General features: G+C 44.5%; 1 protein-coding gene and 1 long non-coding RNA gene across 2 annotated transcripts in view; both read right to left on the bottom strand.

Moving 5' to 3' along the window:
• Nucleotides 1–25,905, bottom strand: part of Arhgef26 (Rho guanine nucleotide exchange factor 26) — a 111,134-nt gene that overhangs the window by 7,200 nt on the left and 78,029 nt on the right. The window contains exon 11 of the mRNA NM_001427682.1: nt 7,778–7,987. Within this exon, the coding sequence (NP_001414611.1) occupies nt 7,778–7,987 (210 nt within the window). The remainder of the gene's footprint in view (nt 1–7,777; nt 7,988–25,905) is intronic.
• On the bottom strand, nt 15,129–25,899 carry LOC134485922 (uncharacterized). The gene is made up of 2 exons (XR_010064300.1): nt 23,950–25,899; nt 15,129–15,556 (listed from the first exon to the last, which is right to left on the bottom strand). It is a non-coding gene; the product is annotated as an uncharacterized LOC134485922 (long non-coding RNA).

The raw sequence follows: 25,905 nt of genomic DNA, 5'->3' as shown, positions 1-25,905 counted from the left end.
CCTAACAGCCTTCCCAGAACCACCCAGCATCGTATGCATGGCACTAGAAGATGCTGTGGCAGTCTCCTCATGGGGAGTGAGCAGCTGAGCCCCTTGGTCTTATCCTTTGACTGAGTAGTAGGTGTGCCGGTTTTAAACTTGATGGCAAAAAGGTTGCAGTCACAGAAATTGAATTTTTCACTGCATCTGCTAAAGGCTAGATAAGTATTAAAAAGGAAAGCTTTAAAATGAGAGCACACACTACAGCCTCAGCACTGCTGGTGATCCCAGCACTTAGGAGACTGAGGATCACCTCAGCTAGCATGAGCGACACAGCAAACCACATCTCAAAAAATAAACTGTATTAAGGGCACTTTATTTTCCCAACATTTTTAGAATAGAAGTGGTTATTAAGAAAACAAGAGAGATTAATTCAGGCTTGTAAATCTGTCCTCTCCCACCCCTAGAAAGTCAGGACTGGTCCGGCTAATATGTAACACTGTTAAAAATAACTGGTGAAGTTAATATGCTTCCTGGGAAATATTAGTACTCACTGCCATATCACCTGTTCAGAGTATCAAATGAACACTTCTTTATTTTGGTCCCTTACCCAAGGAGGGCACGTGGCACTGTTGTGTGCTGTTTAAAATGCTGCCTACGGGGCCAAAGAGGGGGAGGGCTCAGTGGTTAAGAGCACTGGCTGCTCTTCCAGGATGCAGGTTCAATTCCCAGCACCCATATACCAGCTCACAACTGTAACTCCAGTACCAAGGGATCTGGCACCTCACGCAGACATACGTGTAGGCAAAACACCGATGCACATAAAATGAGAATGAATAAATCTTTAAAACAATGTACTGCCCATTTCTACTTAAAATATTGTTTGTTTATGAAAGGTGCCATTACGAAAGGTGGCTAGAATTTGACTCAGAAGAAAGGGAACAGCACCCCTCAAACGTGAAAGTCATGTTCGGACCTAGAAACTAGACTCAAAAAGGAAAGGAAAGAAACACTGCCACCTGAACTACCTGCCCCCATACAGACGGTTTACTTTATGTTGTGATGCTCCTAATGGAAAGCAGACTACCATGGACTCTGAGGTCCCATTTATAATTCCATCTCATGCTTGTACTTCCTGTTGTAATTAAATCATTAACTGAAGCAGGAAGAGGGCAAAGCTCCCTGCCAACAATGCCTCTTTGTCAGAGCCCAGCAACCAGTCTGGGTGGCTGACAGCACAGCCACATTCATTAGGCTCTCACTTCTGCAAAAGAAATGCAAGAATGGACCTCTGACTCTCGTTTATGATGGCTCTATCCTACAGCACATATATGAGTGAAGAGAGCTTGTCCCCTCACTGATCACATAGCAGATATCTCATCCCCGCATACTGTGGACCCAAAAGGGCATCCAAATTCTACTGCAAATGCAGGAAGCCAAGGATGTCACTTGCTATAGCCTGCTGCCTGTGGGAACTGCAGCTGTCTGTGCCTCATTTTAATGAAGGCGGACAAAGGGGACTCTCCATCTCTCACATTCTTCTTGAAAAGCCTAGAGGGAAAACAGACAACAGTAAAACAGTCTTCCCCTGTCTTCTTAAGGAGAGTAAGACTTGGTCTTTTTCAGACTATTGTCTGGTTAGCAGTACAGTGACTTAAGGTCCGTGACAGGCGAACATATAACACCATGTACACAACTAGATGTCCATCCTACAAAATGGTCAGCAGGGTTCTTAAGAATAAAAGTTGAAAACCAGGAGAAATTGGGGGAAGGGGTGTTCTAGCAACTTACTGATGCCAGAAAACTAGGAAGGGGCCAATGGGAAGTAGGACGTCCTAAGAGGTAGGGGAGGCGGGGATTTAGTTAGTAGGGCATGATATGAAAGTGGTGGGAAAAACAGGGTAGAGAGCTTAAGCACTGGTGGGATGGAAGATTGGGAACATGAGGGTGCAAGGGAGCCAACATGACTCCATATAGAAACCAATATTTTTATAAGTAAATTAGAACAAATAAGAGTTAGAAGGAAGCTATCCTTCCTAGCTAGAGACTGCTGCTCCTACAGTCACGGTTCTTAAACAGGAACCCCAGTATCACATGGAGGTCCCTACCCCTATCTACACAGGCTCTTGCCATTCTTCCTGGTTCCCTACCAGAAGTAGATGATAAGACACTTACTGAGGACACTACATATTCTGGGGCAAGTGGAGCCGTGCCACCAGAGAGAACGGGTAAGGTCGAAGCACATTCGACACCCACCTCCCCAGTAAATCTAATAATTGAGAAAGTACGAATGCTAGGCAATAGAATCAGCTCCCAGCCAGACTACCTGTCCTGGAATACATGAGCGCGACACCCCACTAAGAGGACCCTGACAGTCAGTCACTTAGCATAAAAATCTAGAGTTCTCCATTTAGTCAATGAGCTTCCTTTCCTGGGCATCCCATCCTGCAGAAGGTATTTAATCTCTGGTTCTCCCTGAGTTAAGACATTTGCATCCCCATCCACCACAAATAAAACAGTTGCAGCAGGGTGTGGGGATCCTTTGTCCTAAAGAGCAGAGCCTAGATCCTGGAGAAACCTCTCTTCTAGTCCCTCCATACTTTTGACACTCAGTTGGAACTAAGTCAAATTCCTCCCCAACCCAGGCTCGGCATAGGTAGTGGACCCATTCCCAACTCCTCGAGTTTCACAACAGCATCTGGGTACACAGGAGTTTAAGAACCACAGCATCCATCCCATATCTCTTGCCAGGAAGAAAATACTGGGACCCTTATCTTAGACTGCGTTCTACCTTCCCAAAGCTGCATATCTGACATCCCAGCATCAAGGCAAACACACACACACACACACACACACACACACACACACACACACACACACACACACAACAATGTACCATGACTGGAAAATATAGTGAAATACTGGCAGAACAAAGCTGAAAGCTTCTTCCCTGCCATCTAGCTCTCATAATGCTAAACAGTGCTCTATAGGCTGCTGGGAGAGAATGGGCACCAACTGTGAATCCTATGAACTAATAATACCAACTACCAGGCAAGAAGTGCTCACTGCTGTAATAATAGCAAAACCATCACAGGGGCAACCAATGTCGTTTGATTAGATTCGGGGCTTGTTCCAACAGAGAAAAATTCATATCTTATACTAATCAAAAACCCATAATTGGGGAAAACATAGGCCATAGAGACAACCTACTACTGTTGTTTAGCTAAATTGACATGGGGCAAACTGTTGTCTAGACATGTTTATGCCCATAGAAAATGCTACTTTCAGCCTTAATCAGAGAAGCTTCTCTTCACAGTACGTATATGTGAATTGAGAGATGGTTGGCTGCTATAGTAAGGGACAGTTGAGTAGACAGCCCTAAATGGGACATTTATACCACCCCGTTAGGGCTCAGGAAATACTGAAGGAGAAGTGATGGAAAGACAGAAGAGACAGATGACAGGGAAGTAGACAGCTACAGAATGCATCTTCTAGGCATGGCACGGCCATTGCAATCATGCACTCACAGTGGCTGAGCTGCCTTCGCTGGGCTGGCACAAGGCTAAATCTGTCAACAGTCATGGATGGAAAGGGGCTAACAGGGCACTGCCCATCTCAGCTGAACTATTGGCCCCTGAAAGGATCCACTGGATGTTCCCTGCCCATGGTCACTCATGATGCCCTAATACAGTGGGTTAGAAAACTGAACAAAAGCGCATGAATGTGGGAAAGCCATGTGCAGGGAGGAGAGGGTTATACAAGTTCAAGAGAGAGAAAGGGGCCTGAGAGGGCGAGAGTACTCAGAATGCAGTATGTACAAGTATGGACTGTCAAACAAATTTTACTAATTAAAAAGTACATATTTAAAAGGGTAACAGAGACTAGTAAAGAGCAGCCTTTCCCTCAGTGTGGCTACTACTCTACCTTGCCTTGGATATAGAAAAACTAATTATTCTCTCTTTGTATCAGTCTAAAAATATGTTTTGGGAATCTGCTATATACAAAGAGGGGAAAAGACATGAACGGATCCAAGACTAGAGATAAGCAGTCAACAGTGCAGGGTGAGAAAAATGTTTAGAATTCTGTCCAGGAGGTTCAAAAGATAAACTCGGGAAGGAGATAGTGAGAAGGAAAAATAAGGAAAGATGAAACATACAGTTGTACATTCACATCCAGGAATGTAGAGCAAACTTCATTTTCCTAACTCAATTGTTAATGGAGCACATTAATCAAATAACCCAAAAGAATCGGGTAACTGCCAGGCAGTGATGGCTCATGCCTTTAATCCCAGTGGGAGTCAAGTAAGGAAGAGCTCTGAGTTCAAGGCCTACAGAGTGAGTTCCAGGATAGTCAGAGGTGCACAGAGAAAACCAGTCTTGAAACAAATGAGAAAGGTAAGGAGCTGACACTTGGAACACTGTACTAGCCCTTGGAGCAGGTTGAGGTTTGGCATCTGTCCAGGGGCTAGGACCAGGCGCTGGGGATGTGGCACTTGGCTGGCATGTACGAGGACCTCAAAAAAAGTACAGGGAAGGTGACCCTCATCCTTTGGATGAGAAAAGAGTAGAGGAGTAGAAGAGAGGAGGAGAGGAGAGGAGGAGAGGACAAGAAGGAGAGGAGGGGAGAGGAGAGGAGAGGAGAGGACAGGAGAGGACAGGAGAGGACAGGAGAGGACAGGAGAGGAGGGGAGAGGAGAGGAGAAGGGAAGGAGAGGACAGGAGAGGGGAGGAGAGGACAAGAAAGGGGAGGAGAGGGGAGGAGAGGAGAGGAGAGGAGAGAACAGAGGAGAGGGGAAGAGAGGGGAGAGGGGAGGAGAGGAGAGGGGAGAGGGGAGGAGAGGGGAGGAGAGGGGAGAGGAGAGAAGAACCGAATCATAAATGCAGGGGCTTAGAAAGATGACTTGGTGGTCAGAGTGACTGCTGTGCAAACAAGGGATCCTAGCTGGATCACTGGTGTCTTTGTAACAAGTTAGACATTCTGGCAAATACAATTACTCCAGCTCCAGTAGGGTGCAGAGGCAGGGGCCTAAGACATAAGCCTGAGTTCAAGAAGAACCCAAGTCAGAGAGACAGAAAGTGATGGACACTGAAGCTCTCTTCTGGCTTTTGTGTGCTTGCACAGGCATGTATCCCTACATGTGTACATACATGAACAAACCTGTACACAAAAACACATATTAAAAACCAAAACTGCATACTTCACAAATCTAAGATGCAAAGAACACGCCTTACACTGACTAGAACTGATTGTTCAAAACCAGATAGCCCATCCTGTAAAGAAATAATAAACGGTTGTGAGGTGAGCATATCTTAGGGTGATTTAAACAGGTCATACCGTGTTACTAGTTTGTTCAGCTTTTACGTCTCCAGGCTTAAGTTTAAAACAAAACAAAGAAAAACAGGAACTCAGAACTAAACTACAGATGTGTATTCAAAGCATGTGATAATTTGCTAGACATTTAAACAACCAATTGTCTGTGAAAGTGAGTGTATTTGTTTTAAGGAAAGTGCATTTTGGTGTCCTTTTTTTCTCTACCAATACTGTTTTGTATCTTGTCAGCATCTACCCATTTATTTAAGAATTATTATTTTTACATTAAGTATATAAATGTTTTGCCTGTGTGTATGAATGCACTGCAAAAATGCCTGTTATCCACAGACACCAACAGAGGCACTGTGGAGTCCCTGGAATCAGAGTTACAGATAGTTGTAAACCACCATGTAGGTGCTGGAGAGTGAACCCAGGTCCTCTGCCACAGTGGCTGTGCTCTGACCACTGAATGGTCACTCAGCCCAGTCTATGTATTAACTTCTCAGCTGTAATTGAGGGCAGAGGAGGGAAGAGAAGAATGACAGTTCCCCCTTCTGTTCCCAGAGACTTCTGCCCTGCCCCCATCTCTTCTGGAATGTTCTCTTGCTATTAATGAAAGAACTACAATATGAGTCATGCTCATGGGTTTATGGGTGACATAACTAAAGATTCTGAGAACATGTCTGGTTTAGAAAATATACAACCACTCAGTTTAAGTCAAATCAAAGAAAAGAGGGTAGGACAGATTCTACAGTCCTGGGAAAAGATCTAGCCTTTGTATAAAAGAGCAGGACACTGACTTAGAATATCTAAGAAATAAGTAATGGAGATTTCATGAATGATGTTTGGGGCAGTCAGGAAGAGCTCTGTCAATACATCAGTGAGGCCAGAATGAAGAACAAACTTGACAGAGGAGGAAATCACAAGCAAAAGTAGCACTCTCTCCTTTCCTAAGTACAAAGAGGGTGTTTCCAACTTCTATGAGTTTTCTGGAATGTCCAGACAATTACTAATCCTCAGAGTTCAAGCTTTTCTTAAAGTTACGCAAAATCCAGCATATGAATTCCATTTTTTAAAAAAAGGCTGCCACATACACACACAAAATCTAGTTCTGTCTCTGACACCCAAGGACTTACTGAAGAGAATGCTTTCCCCAAGCCTGGCCCTGGTTGTGTCCCATGCTGGTTTCTAGACTGACAACCACAGGACACCTTCCTCTTCAAAGCAGCAGACACGAGGGGTGGTGGGGTGGTGGGGTGGTGGGATGGTGGGGTGGTGGGATGGTGGGGTGGTGGGGTGGTGGGGTGGTGGGGTGGTGGGGTGGTGGGGTGGTGGGGTGGTGGGGTGGTGGGGTGGTGGTGGGGGTGTATATGCTGGGAACACTAGAGGGCCTTTTCTATTGCTCCAGGGAAAGAACTGTGGCCCATTAAAAAACCTCTCCTGTAAGGATATACATTTACATACGACTTCACTATAGTTGGGACAGTTATTCCCTCCAATCTGCTCATCTATTTTAATGATTCTACAAGAGAATGCTGGCAGACAAGGGGAGGAGGGGAGGGGAGGAAACATGTAGGAAACTGAGAGGACACAGACGTAGGGAGCTCCTTTTTCTCCACTGCTTTATTTCCTAACCCAACATAGCTCCTGACCCATAATGACATCCAAGAGACTTCTTGTTTCCCAAAAATTTGGCCGCCAGCCATGTCAAAATGAACCAAATCATCAAAGTGGACTTGCAAACCAAGCCCTAATCCCCTCATCCAGTGTGAGCACACTTAGTGCTGGTGAGCCCATAGGCACAAGCAGAATCCCTGTCTTGTCTTGAGGAACAGTCTGGGAAGAAGTATCATGATATGCTTTCCTAAGCCGAGTGTGTTTCTGAGAGTCCCTGTGCTCTGTCTGACTAAAGGCCAGTGATTCAGAAGTTGCTTCTAACTCAGTACTGAACAAAGCAAAGTTTGCTTGGACTCTAACTACTATTTAATCATTTTGCCTAAATGGATGAGCCATCTTTCAAGGCTGCAAACTGTAGCAACTGCAACGTGTCCACGTGAAATGTTAAGTGGCCGTGTCCTAGCCTTTGGCAGTAGAAACAGCTTCTCAAGGGCTACAAAAAGCCAAGGCCAGATTGCTGTCCAGTTACAGCACATTCCAAATGAACTTGAAGGAATGTATAACCAAGGCTTCATCCCAATGTTTCTGTCTATGAAAATGTCAGCATTTAAATAAAGTGCATTTGTCAATGGAACGGTTCAATCAAAATCCATTCACCCATCAAGGGTTACAGGGTTCAAAGAGCATGACACTTCCCTGGAGATACTGTGGAGATCATATCTGCTAAAAACACCTGAATGCTATGATTAGCACACAGTAGGGAGACAACAACAAAACCAAATAGGACCCACCGTTTGAAGAGAGCAAGAGCAGGTAGGTAACGCAAAGGGAGGTCAGGTACCCTGAACCTTCTCCCCCTCTGGGTACTTACTGGGTCTCTGCCCCAAGCAGCATGTCCACCTTCTCATTGGCATGATTGCTGAGGACGGTCAGGGTAAAGAGGTGAGTGGCAGAGCTCTGTCTGGAGTAAAGCATCGTGGACGTGTTCTTCCCTGGAGAAGAATTGAGCTCCTCATTGTCACAGGATTCCACCAGCAACTGGTCCCGTAAGGAGTAATCATTGACGTTGTAGCTTTCTTCGCTAAAAGAAAGGGAAAGAACAGGCTAATTACTCAGTAGCTACGACTTCGACACTGTCAGATTTCAAGTCACATTTCTGGAGAAGTGGCCAGGATATCCAGAGGGAAGGAAGAATGGCCTGTTTGATAACACTGAGTTTTACCTATGGATTAGCAATTAATAGAAGCACGGATATTATGCAGGTAGCACACTAGCCTACGTCTCAGATAAAAGAGCAATATATTTTTGAAAACGCAGATCATTTCTTACTCAGAAATCAACACCAATGAAAGGTGGGCACTTCTTGAGTAGAAAACTATGAGAAATGTCTACCAAAGATCCCAAGTGTCTGACCGGCAACACAATGAGACTCTGTCATTTTAGGAACAATAAGCAAAGGTTAGATAGTTGAAAGATGAAACATGGAGTAAGTAACTTAATGAAGATATTCATAGACTTTATTTCCACTGTTCTATGACAGTTATACTCAGTTCAGTGAGAATTACACACATCCTGGTAACTGGTACACCTCCCTGCTTTACACACACCTCTACCACAAAATGAAGAGGACACTGTAAAAGCCTGCCCATGCTCTGGGTAGCCCAGGTTTCATCCCCTATCCATCAATGACCACAGCAGGGGACACAAGTAGAACCCAGGAGATTTAACTGTAGAAATCGAACTTCAGCAGACCCCTAAGGAAGCCTGCTTGCTCTGGCAAAGTGTCCAGTTCATTCTCTCCCACATTATGGCCTTGTATTTCAGAAGCCACCAGGCTGTATCCTGCTATGTCCCTGTCCTTGCTTATCTCACTCTCCCAGGACTCTTTATTCCTCAGTGTGAAGATGGCTAATTCCCTCAGGACAACTGGCTCTTGAATATTTCCCACTCTGCCCTTCTGGGTGTGCCCTTTCTTAGGGAATTCAGGAAAGACTTAAGCTTTAGACTCTTATTTGAATCTTCCCCCTACCTTGTAGTCAAGTAAGTTTCCCCTAACAGATGCCGTACCCCTGTCGGCTCTGCTCACTTCTACAAAATGATCGCTTTCTGTTCCAAGAAGGCCTAGACTCTGGAGTTCACACTCCCTATTTCTGTCCCAATCACAACCTTCTACAGGCTTCAGTCTCCCAGTCCTCCTTAGGACTCCCAAGCTTACTGCAGCAATTATCAGGAAACGAGCAAGTCTCACTGACCATAACCGACACAGAACAGGGGCAAACAACGCCTTTGAAGCCCTCCACTGGGTTAATCATTACTTTCTTCTTTACATTCCAAGAACAGCTCCCTGCTCTTGCTGTGGTCTCAGTGCTTTGACTTCTCCAATGGCTTCAGGTACGCTACCTCAGCCTCCTCCCCAGTCGTGTTACCAGCAAATGCAGCCTCTCCCTCATTCCAGCGGCAGCCTAGACACACTGTGCTCTACCAGGCACCCATCTTTCTAGCTCACCATTCCAAATCCTCATCCTGCAAACTTAATTAACCCACCAGTTCCTACTCATTGACTCTGTGACCTCTTCCCTGTTGATAGATTCCACATGCCCTGTCACCTGTACATATCAAATGAGCCATCTCGGGTTCCTCGTAGCTAGTTAAAATCATGCCCTGCACACAAGCGTACCTCCATTAGCAGGGCTTGCCTGAAAAATTCCAAATCAAGCTAAATCTATCTCTTTCTGCTCTCTTCTGACGTCACAGATAAACTTCAACAGAACTGAGGTAAACAGATGCCCCTACAATAAATTCTAGTATACTCTAGGAACAATGACATTGTCTCAGTTAATAGCAAATAAAAGTATTTAAGCTTCGAAGAGCTGGAAGAGAACTCCCTGTGTCCAAATATAGTAGGGGTTTTTAGAACAAAACATTTTGTTCAAACGTTCTGGTGCTTTCTTTATTCAGCAGTAAACACTCTGCCTTGTAACTGTCCTTGGGAAACTTTATAGCTTTTTTTTTTGTTGTTTCCTTGAAGTTTAGTTTGATAAATTGTCCATCCAGAAACAACACACACAGGTTCCCTCTCTAAAAAACTAAATATCTCTCTGACTAAATCTGTTGTTAGGATCATGTCTGTATTCACTGTAACTTCCCATGGTAAGAAGATTTCCAAATCTGCCCGGAGGCTGCCACACCCAGGCATATAAATTGCTTTCACATCTAAATGAGACTATCATTTAGACTATCAAGGCATACATTATACTCAAATGAAGAAAGCAGGACAGTGAGGCTTTCAATCAAACATAATTGTATCTTTTTTTTTTTTTTCAGAGCTGGGGACCGAACCCAGGGCCTGGCGCTTCCTAGGGAAGCGTTCTACCACTGAGCTAAATCCCCAACCCCATGATTGTATCTTTAAAAGATCTTGTTGGCTAGAAACGAAGAAGTCAATTGTTAGCGGGGCAGAAAATGTTTACAATGCCGGGACATCTTAGACATAAATTTAACAGCCCAGGAGTCAGGATGTGCCTGTGAACACACCCTACCACTAACACACACACACACACACACACACACACACACGGGGGGGGGGGGGGGGCAGGATCAAGGCAAAACCATGAAAGCAAAAGCAGTATCTCAATATCAGTAGCAAAATCTATGTAGGAAACAGAGGTTCCCTACTATTCTCTTTTCTTCCTATGTCCCTCTTTGGCTCCAATCAAAAGCTATAAATGATCACTACTCAGTGACATGGCACTGTTCCATTCAAAAATCATTTACCAAACAGGGAAATTGAAGAAATTAATATTTTATGAGGCGGATAGTTAGGTAGTCCCTGAAGAATAATAATAGTTGCTTTGGGATCAAGGTTACTTCTGGAGAAACAAAAGTCGGGAGAATATGTGCAGGACAGTGCCCTCATTTACGGCCGGCCAAGCTTCTGCATCTCCAGCGTCACACAGCTTTGCTTGTTAGTTTGCCCTGGTAGGCCCTAAGGACTGAGTTCCCAGGAGACAAATATAATCCACGATAGTTAGTCTTCCCTCTGCTTCATTTTTAGGATTTGTATCTTCCAGGAATTACCCTAAATTAAAAAAAAAAAAAAACTAGTAACAGTGAGGAAATCTTATTTCACCAATGCCTTGAATTTGTTTTAGGAATTGCTAAAGCCAATAGCAGATACATTTTTAAATTGCATGCTAATTGCTCCTTTTTTCTTTTATACACTTTTTTTTTTACTCGTATAGATTTCTGAGACAATATGTAATCTTGAAAGGAGGTTCACGCTATTCCATCAACAGTGAATTTCTGACAGGGCCAAATTGAGCACCATAATGTACAAATAGAAAAACCATGCTGAGGACAACAGAAGTAACAAGTGCAAAGCCACTGACTACAAGCTGTAGTAGTTGCTTGAGCCAGTTTAGACCAGTCAGCCCTTTCTATGTCCACTTTGAATGGTAAAACCGTGATCCTCCTATTCACATCCACAAAACCTCACCTCTGGTATTTTTCCAAATTGTCTGAATGGAGATCTTAGCTTAGTTTAGACATCTAGATCCAAAGCCATTTCCAAGACAAAGTGTTTCCTGTCTGTCTTTTGAGTGATTGCTCTCATTCATCCAAAATAAATAAATAAATCAGTTATCTATGTAGCGATTTTTTTGCATTATATATTTATATAGAACCTAACAGTTTACTACTTTTTAAAGGTGGGTTTCATGTAAAAATACCTTTATGGTTTAACAGTAGTAAAGTTAAATGGTATTTATCCTGGTTGGCTACCTTAAAACTCATTGAAACAAAACCTGACAAGTGACTGACTGGCTTAGTCTTATGAGAATCCTTCTGGTATAGTCTCTTACACACTCACATATAGACATTTAGTCCACCAAGGGTCCAGAATGATGACCATTATTCTCCTGACTCTGAATCTACTGACTACTGCATAAAACTCATTCCGTCAGTCAGCCCCTGAAACCCTTCACCCCGCAGTTAAGATGGACAACTGGCTATAGTGTGTGCTGGAGAAGAAGGGAGCCCACCCCCAGGCACTTCTGTCAGCTTTCCCCCTTCTGCTCACTGAGGTCCCAGAAGGCAGAATGGAGTAACGACTCTTTTCCTCAGGGAAGCTGACTCTCATCAGACTTCCCCCGTTTGTCTTCATCATTTAACAAACATATGGTTGACACAATTTCTGAAACAATTTGGATCGTATAATTAGGAAGTTGAATTGCTCAGAAAAAAAAAGCAAGTGGAAAAACCACCTTTCTTTGCATAGACGAGTTCACATGGAGACTTCCGCCCATTGTGCCACATGCTCTCCCCACACTTGCAGCTGCCCAGGCTCCCCGCTGTGTGCAAGGTGCTTCCGATCAGTACAGGGACCCAGTCAAGTCCACAGAGGTCTGCTGCTCGATGCCTTAAACGATGATGAGTCTCTCCATTGAAACCCACTTGAAGTCCTAGTAACCTCTGTCCAGACTCTCCCCCTTCAAGTATTATCTTAAACAAAATATGTAGCTATCTGATGAGAACAGGAAACAATGCTAAACACATATACACTTATTTTCTCTGTGAAGAAGCTCACACAATGTCTGAATGTATGCTACACACCGCTGAGGTGATGTGACATAAGCCTGACTGCAAAGAGTTCCTTTTTGGTGTGTGTGTGTGTGTGTGTATGTGTGTGTGTGTGTGTGTGTGTGTGTGTGTGTGTGTGTGTGGTCTGGGAACTGTATCCCAGGGTAGGTCTAGCACACGCTGAGTCAGCACTGGAGCAATGAGCTCCATCCTTGCCCCGCCCCCCTTAATTAGGCAAATAATAATTATGGAGCCCTTTACTTCCTGTCCCATAATGTCTACATAGGTTAGGACACTTCTTATAGAGAACATTTATTTATGAATATTATTTATTACTTTTAGATCCGAAGGATATTTCAAGACCACATATAAGAAATTCATGTTTAAATATCAAAGTGACCTAGAGACATGGAAATTTGCAGCACTGAGCACAGAAATCTGAGGATTAAGCATCCATTTTGACACACTCGGTTTGGGGAAGGGGAAGGACAGACTGAGGACAAAAAGATATTAATCTGCAATTTTGCTCAACTTGGGTTGTCTTGTCGTTTTAAGAGGAAAGTCTCTAACATTAACTCCCATGGCAAGTTCGGGCAACAAGTATGTTAATGTGTGATGATTTTCTGTACACTTGACCTGTTAAATTTCAAGAGAAAATGTGTTTTAAACCCTAAGTGCATAGATGTGAAGACTATTAGTACTCCAGGTATCTGTGGATGCCTAAGTGTGTAGCTGAATCAAGTAGATGGGAATGGGATGTCTTATCTGTCCTACTAACTAGCCAACCTTGTGTAGAATACATCACTAACCACAAAGTGACCATGAATTCACTACAATGACTGAGAAAAAGAACTCCAAATAATGCCTCTTCTATTTATTAATGACATCCAATTAAGTAACATGATCTATGAGGATCAGTGAGATGGACTCAGGAATAACAGTTGCTCTGAGGACCTAAGGCTAATACCCAAATCTATGGTAGTAGGGGGGAACTGAATCCCACATGTTCTCCTCTGACCTTCACATACATATTATGGCACTTCTACACACACACACACACACACACACACACACACACACACACACGCATGCATACAAAAATGAAATAAAAAGTTTAATACAAATATATAATTGATGGACCTATCTCATTTATAGCATTAGAAAATCTCTTAAGATATTTGTGTGAGGACTCACAAAGACTGGGCCACCAACCAGGTAGCATACAGGGCTGGACCTATGGCCCCTACATTTGTAGAAAATGTGCAGCTTGGTCTTCATGTGGCACCTCTAACAAGTGGAGCAGGGGCTGTCTTGGTCTCTGTTTCCAGCCACTGGGTCACTCTCATCCTCTCTGGACTGGCTGGCAGGGTCTCAGTGGGAGAGGATGTGCCTAGACCTGCTGGGACTAGATACCCAAGGGGGGCTTTCCCTTCTCTGAGGAGAAGGGGAGGGCAATGTGGGGAGGAAAATGTAAGGATGAGACTGACTGGAAGAAGCGGAGGGAGGCAGGCTGTGATCAGGATGTAAAGTGAATAAAAAAAATAAGTTATTGGTAAAAATAGTAAAATAAAAAAATAATAATTAAAAGATATTTGTGATAAAGCTTCTCTGGATTTTCTATATTAAGACAACCTTGGCAAGTATCTGTTTTTTCTAATGTAACTTATTTTAATCCAGTCAATATAAATTCAAAAATAATTTTGTGGAGAGACTTGAGTAGAGGTGCTAGTTGAGTTATTTTAAATCGTGTGGGAAAGTAAACATGCAGAAACAACAAGGTGAAAATGAATTGGCCCTTGGATATGAGAAGACACTTATAAATGTAGACTAGTTCAAGAGTCAGGCCTGGCCATGAGTTGACAGAGGAAATAGTGAAGTAGACTGATGAGTTGACAAAGGAATTGATACATACTTAGGGACTTAATGTATGATACAAGTGGTTTTCCAGATATGAGGCATTGATAACCAATAAATAACTTGGGGAGATTTGGAGAAACAACTGACATCGCCTAAATATGTGCATTCCAATCTCATTCCTTAAAGCACGTTGAATCCTTCGATTGGGTATGTCCACGTCCTTAAGAGTTGTAACAAGGGGCTGGGGATTTAGCTCAGTGGTAGAGCGCTTACGTAGGAAGCGCAAGGCCCTGGGTTCGGTCCCCAGCTCCGAAAAAAAGAACCAAAAAAAAAAAAAAAAGAGTTGTAACAAGGTGGATGGCGAGTAACAAGTCAAGTCAGACCTGCCTTGTGGTGAGTCAGAGACTTTTAAATATGTACTGCCCTGTGGAGAAGGAGTCTCACCTTGACCCTTACTAGTGATCATCCTAGATACCCACTCTTGTTGGTGTAGAGATGGGGAAAGGCTGCTTGACCAAAATAGATCCATGGGATAAAGGAAAGATAAGTTGGCAGAGAAAGCCAAAGGTTATACTGCAAAGGACAGCTTCCCCACTGTTTCCCGCCACAGGAGAACACGTGTACACATTTCACACTGTTCTAAAAACTCTCTTACATGGACTGAGTACAAGTAACAGCAACCTAAGCAAGATTTCCAATTCTTCCTTTTATGAAAAGTTAAATTAAGAGAAATTATGTTATATATTTTTTCAAAACAGCCCAATGACTCCCAGAATGCATCCTCCAGGTAGTGGCATGGGTTTTTTAATCTATTCAGTATGCCTTTTCCATAGGTTTTGTTTATAACATTCACACAGCCTCTGTCCTTAAAAAACAGACAAAAAACAGGCCAGCACGAAAACAAATGTCTCCCAAGTCAGCAGTTGCCTGTGAATCCTCAGACCAGCACTCAGAGGCCAGGGAAATGAAATACTTCCCCAAGGTCACATGGCCCAGCATCCCAGGAAATCCAATGCCGGGGGCTCTGCCGTTATTCTTCTGGACGTCGGCACAGAAGTTAACTGTGTTGTGCACCTGTGGCATTCTGAAATGCTATCCCCTTTTAATGCCTTTCATGACATTTCCCAGGCATCCTTCGTCAGAGCCATTCCTGTATAGCCACTTGTTTTTCTCACCGGGATGTCACGGGTCTGCGAATCTCCCAGGAGTGTTGAGGCTGGGGAGCATAGAGAATTGTAAGAAATAAAAGTTCACTGTGTTTTCCTCCAGAGCGTGCACAAGAGACCTTCCTCTGCAGATTTCAACTTGTCTCCCTTGCTCATTCAACAGCATGATTTCAAAATCCCTACCCTTGCCTTTATGCTTCACTGACATCAAAATACTCCAGTGAAACATGGCTGAGACAGAGGACATTGAACTATGCTGGAATTTATGTAAAGTTAAGGAATTAAAAGAAAAAAATTATTTACCTGATTGAGATCGATTTCATCTGGAAAGTTTGCTTAGGATAATGCTAACAAGTAAGTGTCATGGAATTTTCAGAAGTTGAGGATTTCAGCATAGTAGATACGGTTACAGACCTGACCCAAAGGCCTGCTTTGAGTCAGCCAGCCTGTCACACACCTGCTTTGTAGACCTGAGCAGGGTTCCAATTCTCTCCATGCTTCATGGCTCTCATCTGTACAATGACAGTAACCAAGGCGCCAACTTGTCGTGGGGATTAGGTGACATAATATGTATATTATCTTGTTGTTGTGTATAGCCCGTATAATCATGCCTGGATTATGCCAAATGCTAGCTTTTTCTTTTGTCTGTTTTCCTAATAGAGTACTATCCATTTAAATTGCCTGAGAATTTTGTAAAGGCCTGATAATTACAAATGGACAAGTGGACTAGGCAGGCTTCAAACTAAATGCTAATATCAAGAGTTCACGATTTGCCAAAAGCTCTGACTAGCGCAACAGCTCTGAGGAGCAATATTTACACTGAAACTAAATTCAAATATCCTTACTTCTTCAGTTTCTCAAAATAGCTCTCAAGAATAACAAACATGCCACACACTTCCTATCCATTGTCCAGAGAAAGACAAAGGGTAGAAGTGAGGATCACATTCACTGGTAGGAGAAGCATCTGTTGTGATTAACCAACATCAAAAAAGAGAGCCAGAGAGTACAGGGAAGTCAGAGAGTGCAGGACACTCAGAGAGTGCAGGGCAGTCAGAGAGTGCAGGGCAGTCAGAGAGAGCAGGGCAGTCAGAGTGTACAGGACAGTCAGAGAGAGCAGGACAGTCAGAGAGAGCAGGACAGTCAGAGAGTACAGGGCAGTCAGAGAGTACAGGACAGTCAGAGAGTACAGGGCAGTCAGAGAGTACAGGGCAGTCAGAGAGTACAGGACAGTCAGAGAGTGCAGGACAGTCAGAGAGTGCAGGACAGTCAGAGACTGCAGGACAGTCAGAGAGTGCAGGACAGTCAGAGACTGCAGGACAGTCAGAGAGAGCAGGACAGTCAGAGACTGCAGGACAGTCAGAGACTGCAGGTCAGTCAGAGACTGCAGGACAGTCAGAGACTGCAGGACAGTCAGAGACTGCAGGACAGTCAGAGAGTGCAGGACAGTCAGAGACTGCAGGACAGTCAGAGAGAGCAGGACAGTCAGAGTACAGGACAGTCAGAGAGTACAGGACAGTCAGAGTACAGGACAGTCAGAGAGTACAGGACAGTCAGAGAGAGCAGGACAGTCAGAGTGTACAGGAAAGTCAGAGACTGCAGGACAGTCAGAGTGTACAGGACAGTCAGAGAGTACAGGACAGTCAGAGAGAGCAGGACAGTCAGAGTACAGGACAGTCAGAGACTGCAGGACAGTCAGAGAGTACAGGACAGTCAGAGAGAGCAGGACAGTCAGAGAGTACAGGACAGTCAGAGAGTACAGGACAGTCAGAGAGTACAGGACAGTCAGAGAGTACAGGACAGTCAGAGAGAGCAGGACAGTCAGAGAGTACAGGACAGTCAGAGAGTACAGGACAGTCAGAGAGTACAGGACAGTCAGAGAGTGCAGGACAGTCAGAGAGAGCAGGGCAGTCAGAGAATGCAGGGCAGTCAGAGTGCAGGACAGTCAGAGAGAGCAGGACAGTCAGAGTACAGGACAGTCAGAGAGAGCAGGACAGTCAGAGTACAGGACAGTCAGAGAGAGCAGGACAGTCTGAGAGTGCAGGACAGTCAGAGAGAGCAGGACAGTCAGAGAGTGCAGGGCAGTCAGAGTGTACAGGGCAGTCAGAGTGTACAGGGCAGTCAGAGTGTACAGGGCAGTCAGAGAGTACAGGGCAGTCAGAGAGAGCAGGACAGTCAGAGAGAGCAGGACAGTCAGAGAGTGCAGGACAGTCAGAGAGAGCAGGACAGTCAGAGAGTGCAGGACAGTCAGAGAGTGCAGGACAGTCAGAGAGAGCAGGGCAGTCAGAGAGTGCAGGGCAATCAGAGTACAGGACAGTCAGAGAGTGCAGGACAGTCAGAGAGAGCAGGACAGTCAGAGTCCACAGTCAATACCAGCAACAGCTATCATACCTGAGCAAGAGGAGACAAGCAGTTGTAAGAGGCTATAAGCACCTTGCTAGAGCTTCCTCCCTGTAGTGTCCAGGGCAGAGCACGTTCATAGAACAGTCTCCTGCATGGGTAACATGGCTATTACATGTGCTTTGAATATGCTCAACCCAGAAAGTGTCACTATTAGGAGGTGTGGTTTTGTTGGTAGAAGAGTGTCACTTTGGGGGTAGGCTTTGAGACCCTTCTCCTAGCTGCCTGGAAGAAAGTCTTCTGTTTGCCTTTGGAACAAGAAGTGGAACTCTCCTGGCTGGACGCTGCCATGCTTCCCACTATGAAGATAATGGACTGAACTTCTGAACCTGTAAGCCAGACCCAACTAAATGTTTGCTTTCATTTTTTTTAAAGATTTATTTATTTATTATATATAAGTACACTGTCGCTGTCTTCAGACACTCTAGAAAAGGACATCAGGTCTCATTATAGATGGTTGTGAGCCACCATGTGGTTGCTGGGATTTGAACTCAGGACCTCGGGAAGAGCAGTCAGTGCTATTAACCACTGAGCCATCTCTCCAGCCCAGTGTTTGCCTTTATGAGTTGCCTTAGTCATGGTGTCTCTTCATAGCAATGAAAACCCTAAGTTAAGACACTACAGAAAACAGGAATCACCTCCACACTCAAGTTTAGGATAAGCCCCATTGATTCACAGCAACGAAAAATGAAAACTGCAGGCGTGTTGTATTTTACTATCATGAGGGGACTGGTTCCAGGAACCTGCAAAAATGCCAAGGTCTGAGGATAAGTTATTTCTGTCATACAAAAGTGTACGTTTGCCTACAAACTTCAAATATCATATTTTTAAAATATGCTCTGCATGACCTATAATAACTGGCACGCTATGAAGATAATTGCTATGCCATACCATCTAAAGATAACTATGAAAACATGTATACAAGCACAGCACTGTGGCCTCGCCCCTTATTTTCCATCTACCAAGGGCTGAATTCATGGAAATGGAGGCTGACTACAATGTAGAGTCCTCCTGGGTCCACAGGAAAGGATGCGGCTAGAAAAATACCCCCTCCCCCACGCCACTTCCGAAAAGCAGTCACCATCCCCATTTCTTTGTGAAGTATGAGCTCATGTCACTAGCTATTCCTCCCTTGATGGCTGTGATGCACGATGGGGAGAGAGAGACAGGCACTTATTCCCAAATCATCCCAATGTCAAAGGCCATAAAATCAGACCTGGTCCTGTAGTATGTCACAGCCTTCCAATGGGAAATATGCCATGAAGACTTGAGAGTACATTTTAATTAGTGAATCAGAACAGGGGTAACAGTTTGATTTGTGGCAAGACTTGTTAGAGAGATATACTCACCACTGAAATTCATATTGATAGTACCAGTTACTCTGTAGGGATTACTGCCAACGCTAAGCCTCCTGTGCACTACCTTACTGCACTGGCACATACTCCACTGGTAAAGATGACATCACTACGCCCACTACAGATAGGGTCACTGAGATCCTGGGGCTGAAAATGCCTCGCACAAAGTCATGTGGCCAGGAACTGAATCCACCTCATTCCCCAGGCGTTGACACTGTGCTCCTTGGCAATGGTGCTTTGAACAGGGAGTGGCGATGCCATTTCTTCTTAAGGACACAGAAGGAAACACTTTGTGTTATCAATGTAATAAAGAATGGGGGAGGAGACAGTGAGGAAAAATGAAAACCAGTCTCGCATCTGTCTCCCATCTCATTGCTCTCCATTTAGAAGCAAATGCTACAATGTTCAACACACTTAGTGTACCCTGGAGCAAAACCGACTTGAGTCAGAATTCTTTAAGGTTGATTTCCCAAGACATGTACTCTGCAGAGAAGGACAACTTACGTCAGGTAGCTTCAGTCTTCTGTAATAGGAAAGAACATTACCATGGAAAAACTTATGACAGGATGGATCCAGGCCAGGGCACTTCCAAGGAGCCTACATCGCCTGAAGTCACTGGGCATTCAAACCTGGTAAGAAGAGGGTTCTAGCCTGACCTCGGGATGGTGACCCGGTGGTTCCACTATAGAGACTCCATCTTCTAAACGTTAGGGGCTTGTCACAGAACTGAGCTGTGTGTCTCAGACCCAGGCACCAGTGAAGAAAAAAGCACTCAGGATTTTCCAAATCCAATTTGTTTCTCTGATTTTGTTTTGGGAATGCAAGTGTGAGAGCAGTTGACAATCCAGTATTTTTACTGCTTAAACCATTTTCTATGAAGACACATTGACTGATAGTCAAAGACATTAGTCAGTACTATTATAAATATAAAAATCAGGTAAAAATGCCTCTGTAGAGTAGTTTCACAAACAGTCTCAAGTTTGTAAACTAAAGTTATGTGGCATTTACAGAAGTATGTGGGTGATATTCCAGGAAATGCCAGAAGCTGCATTACTAACAAGGTTCAGATTTGATTTTATCAAGAGTAAGTAATCACAGTGGCTCTTTAGGAAATGAAGCTGTAGCTGAGTTGGTAGAGTGCCTGCCTACCATGCACAGTCCTGAGCTCCATCCCCAGAGCCATATAAAACAGTGTTGGCCCACACAAATGACCCTAACACTCTGAAGGCGAAGGCAGGAGGAACAGGAGCATCATAGCTACCGAAGCACTCGGCTATAGGAGCACCATGTCCACAGGAGCACCATGGCTTCCGAAGCACCATGGTTACAGGAGCACCATGACTACAGGAACACCATGTGAACAAGAGCACCATGGCCACCGGAGCACCATGGCTACAGGAGCACCATGGAAACAGGAGCACCATGACTACAGGAGCACCATGATTACAGGAGCACCATGGCAACAGGAAGATCATGGAGCACTATTTGAAAGTATTTGGTGTGGCCTTGCTATCTATCTGTCTCTATATCTCTGTCTGTCTCCCTCTCCCTGCTGCCTGTGGAGCTCTCAGCTCCTTCTCCTGCACCATGTCCGCCTGCCCGTTGCCATGCTTCTTGTCATGACAGCAATATACTAAACATCCAAAACAGTAAGCAAGTCCCAACTACCAATTACGTGCTTTCTTTTAATAAGAGTTTCTGAGTGGAATACTGCAGGAGCTATCAAAGTAGCAGCACCTCTTCCCAACCAGCCATGGTAATATACCACCACAGGAGCGATCAAAGACACCTGTCAAAAGTGTGGTTTTACCGCCATTCCCACCTCAGCTTGCGTCCATCAGAGGTACCACCACAGGAGCTGTCCATGGTCATGGCACCACCTCCTCAGCCTCCCCTAGTTACTCCACACCTATGGAGCTTCAGCCAAAGTCCACTTGCAACTGGGAAGGTCTTCCTGTCCTAACCCTTGAACTGATGCAAGGGAAAGGGGTGAAGGGTTAAAAAGCCACCAATCTTTGAGCTTCCCACAAAATCCCTCCTATCCCTGAGCATGAAAACCCACCAGTCCCTGAACAGGAAAATCAACCAAACCCTGAGCTCCACAAGCTCAGGACATTAAAGCTTCTGTAATCCTCACTCTGTAAATCTGTCTCGAAAAGCTCTGCTCCCTAAGAAATCCTATATAAGCCCTACCCTTTGTTAAATTTGCTGCTGTTCTCTCTCAAGAGCAGAGACAGCCACCCATGAGTTTGTCCCACCACACCCTAGACTTTCCCAATAAAGCTCTTTTATGAGACTTGTTGCCTGGTGTGACTCTCTCATCAGAAGAAGCCAAGAAGCAAAGAAGTGAAGAAGTGGAGGAAGCAGGTCTGAGGCCCTGCGCTCCTCAGTTAAGCTGGGGGTTTTCTTCCCTAGGAGCTGCAATGCCTGGGCTGAGGAGGGTTGCTCACACAGACGTGTGGTTCCTGAGCACTTCTGTCCCAGGATACATTTCCATCTGAGCAGGAACAGTTAACAGTCATGGTGTCTCTTCACAGCAACAGAACACTGACTAAGACATCATCAGTCTGACTGGTACATCCTCAAAATACTTGCTATATAAAAGTAACTTTTATTTCCCCGAAGTGATTGTCATCTCTGAGGGTTGTTGCTGAATAACCTCACCGTTTTTAGATCTTAGTGATCTCTGGGTGGTTCAACTCAGCTGTTCCGGCTCAAACTCCTCTCCACACTGACTGATTCAAACCGATTCTCTCGCCTTCTGACTTTTTGCTCTGCTTCGCCTCAAACGAACTTAAGAAATCTATTCTGATCTTCTGGTTCTTTCTTATTTTTGGCTTCAATTGCTTCTGCTGACCTGCACTGAACTGCATGAACTCCTGACCTCCTGAATGAACTCACCTCCACTGCACCGGAACTCACTCGCTGAACTCAACTGACTGAATTGAACTGAACTGATGTACTGATTTCCAACTCAACTCTCATAAACTCACCTCCCCTGTACTCTATCAATTCACCTATGAGTGCTGGGATTAAAGACATATACCACATCTGGACATAAGCTTTTCTGCACCTGGAACTTGCTCTGAACCAGGCTGGCCTTGAACCCAGAGATCTGCTTGCCTCTGTCTCCTGGGATTAAAGGCGTGTCTGTATTCCAGCCAGAATAGCCAGGTTGCTGGCTAAAATTCCTCTACATTGTTATATGAGCATTTTTACAGCTAAGTGCCTGCCTGTATTGACAGAAAGGTCAATATGAGACATAGGCTAGGAGTTGACATTAAATGTTGTAGCAATGTAAGTACTCAGTTTTATCAGATCACAGGGAGACAGAAAATAGACTATCCTGGAGAATTGAATAAAATTCCAAGTGGGTGTGGGGACTGTTATATACTTCAAAGATTAGAATGTTGCCTAGAGAAGGTCTGAGGTGAGGGGAAGCCAGAGCTGAGAGACCCAGGGACTGGATTCTAGTATCCAGTAAAGAGGTACAGATGGAGGAGGATGAATGGAAGGAGTAGGAAAGATTTGATGGGGAAGATTTAGATAAAAAGTAATCTGTGAAACCACCAGAGGAGCTCGAATCATATGATCATGACAACATTCTGTAAACTATTAAAAAAATGGAGTGGATTCATGTAAAAGAAGCATGTGGCCCAGAACAACCTTAGGACATCACAACCCATTCATCTGTGTTCACGTATGGTGATGCTAAGGGCTCAGGGAGTGTGATTGATGGATTGGACTGTATGCTGCAAAGAAGCATGATAGAATGACTCCTGACACTGTGAAAGTTGCCTTTTTAGAAAAAAAAAAAAAGCCTTTGCAGATGTAGTCAAGTCATACTTGACTGAAGCAGACTCTGCATCCAATAATTCAGAGAGTCGGGGTGAGAACTGGGCTAACAGAGGCACAGCAGAGAAGCCGGCCATATGGAAACACAGGCCGATTGGAAAGAGTCTCCGGGAGGTAAAGGTGGGCCAGCCTACTGGACTCCTAAGCCGCTCACTCTGTAGTGCTGTGAAACAGCAGCTACTGGAGATGCTCGGGGATAGAGCTTCTGCTCTCAGAGTCAGATAGAATTAAGGGGAAAGGTTGGGCCTCCTTTGCAAGGCATTAAATAAATATAAGACATTAAACTGCCTCAGTAACTTTGGGGGTTTTAACCAATTAAGGTCTTAGATTCAGTTTATGCATTTCAAAAATAGGACCAACTGTACCTAACTCCATGAGGCTGTGCGTGTGGGTATAGTCAGGAACACACCGATTGTGTTATTATGGGAACATAACAGTTAATCTATGTCAGGACATATTAATCTACTACTATCTGGTAACTTATTGTCTTAGGGTTTCATTGCTGTGAAGAGACACCATGACTCCAGTCAACTCTTATAAAGGGGAACATTTACTTGGGGCTGGCTTACAATTTCACGGGTTCAGTCCATTATCAACACGATGGGAAGCATGGCATCCTACAGGCAGACTTGGTGCTGAAGGAGTCAAGAGGCTTCTAGGAGGAGGCTCTGATTCCACACTGGGTGGAGCTTGAGCATAGAGATCTCAAAGCCCACCCCCACAGTGACACACTTCCTCTAGCAAGATCACACCTCCTAATAGTGCCACTCCCCGTGAGCCCAGCAGTCAAACACATGAATCTACGGGGACAAACCTATTCAAACCACCATACTTACCACTTCTGTAATACAATATTACTGCTGTGTCGAGCCAGGAAGCAGCTGGTTTAAGGTCTGCTGCTGTTCTGAAGAGGCTCTTACCTGGGGAAGCACTAGGCCACACCTAGAGATGGCTTTGTTATCACACTGGGAGGAAGTGCTATTAGCAAACAATGGTTAGACAGCCAAGGTACTACTTAACACTCCACTGCGGAACCACCTCACAACAAAGGCGCACAGGCCCCATGTCAACACTGCTGAGGTTGGGGATCTAGTGAGAACCAGGTAGTTAGAGCTTCCAAGGAATTCACCTTCTCATCAAAAGCAGTCCAATCAGACATGTCTCTTTGAAATTTGGTAAGATAAACTATTAATAAAAGTGCTACCGAGCAACCCAGAGCAGATTTAAAAAGAACTTTGCATTGTCTTCTAAGTTAAAGAAGTAGAATAACAACAACAACAAAACAAAACACCAACGCTGCCTGCCCCATACAGGGGCTAAACACCAAGTCCTGCTCTGCAAGCACCAGCTCAGGGCCGGAAGAGCTGCATGCTGAACTCTACTAAAGAATAAGCCGCTAAACTCCCTGCCTAAGCCTTGTAGCTTCAGTCAGTCAGTGGGAGGCTGCACAGTCCTAGAGGGCTGGCACAGATAATGATCCCTTATCTCTCCCCTGTAGCCACGTCTGAATTACTGCCTGACTCCAGGCGGTTTTATCTCCGGTGCTGCCGCCTCAGGCATGCGAAGCATCTGCAGTTGCCTCCTTGGAGCTACTGTGTAAATACAGCAGTGCATACTGTACATTTCAAACCCAGCCTGTTTACCAAGCCTCTTTCCCACAGACTGACATCACAGATGAGCAGAGCCTCTAATCAGTTGAGAGGACTTTGGACAGATGGTGACCCTACGGACGGGGCAAGAAAACATCACAGTTTTGATGACAGTTCATTAGGTTCTCAGGTTGTCCTCTCTACTGGGAATACATGTCTGGCTCTTTTGGTCATTTCACAATTCCGGAAACATGCAAGCCCATAAATTTGGCATAGGGAGGTCAGCATGAGATGTGATGATGGCGAAGCCACCTGTGAAGAACAAAACCAGCTGCTAAGTAAGATAACGCATGCCTTAATTCTGTAGTCCTGGACTAGTGCTGTGCAAGTTCACCAATAAAGACCGCACTGCCCTGGGTTTAGAACTATCTCTAAAGATGATAGCTTTCGTCACGTTATCAGTCAACATGTCTCAGTGGGCCCAAAGTTTTAGCTCATCCTTTGAGTTGAATGACCAAATAGAAATGGATAACATCATGACAATTTTAAAACACAGTGGGCAGTGCCATCCCTGGGTAGGTAGTCCTGGGTAATATAAGTAAGTCACAGGCTAGCATGTGTGTGCTTGTGTCTGTCCTTTGAATTGTCTAATAAAAATGGTGAAGATAAGGCTTGTATGGACTGGTCATCTCAAGAAGAAGATGAACGCACAGCACAAAGGCAGAAGGAGAAAAACACTTTCCAACCAACTAAGGTATTTCATTCCCCCAGGAGGGAGCACACTCAGCTCGTATCCATTCACGGGCACACTAGCTGTATAACCATTACAGGCATTTTTTTTTTTAAATTAAATCAAAAGGCATATTGGAGTTCTCCTAGTGTGCCTTTAACCATTTATTTTGATTTACACAAAAGCTCTATGACAGAAAAAGTTTGAAAAATGCTACTGCAGTAGAGCGCTGCCTCCTCGGGCATGGGGGAGAATGTGGTGTGGACACGTCCAACGCTCAGAGTACTAGCTTAGACTGCAAACGTTCATTCAAGGCTACCCGGGATCAAGAGGTTCATAGTCAAGATTTAACAATCCTTGCATTTAGAGACAGTGAAGGCCAAATGTGACTTGATTCAATACTTAGGAATTATACATCTATCCATGCTTTAGAAGAATGGCACCCGAATAGGCAACATGTAGCTGGTGCTCAC

This window comes from Rattus norvegicus, chromosome 2 (assembly GCF_036323735.1).
Source record: "Rattus norvegicus strain BN/NHsdMcwi chromosome 2, GRCr8, whole genome shotgun sequence".
Lineage (NCBI taxonomy): Eukaryota > Metazoa > Chordata > Mammalia > Rodentia > Muridae > Rattus > Rattus norvegicus.
This window is presented reverse-complemented; position numbering and strand designations above follow the sequence as displayed.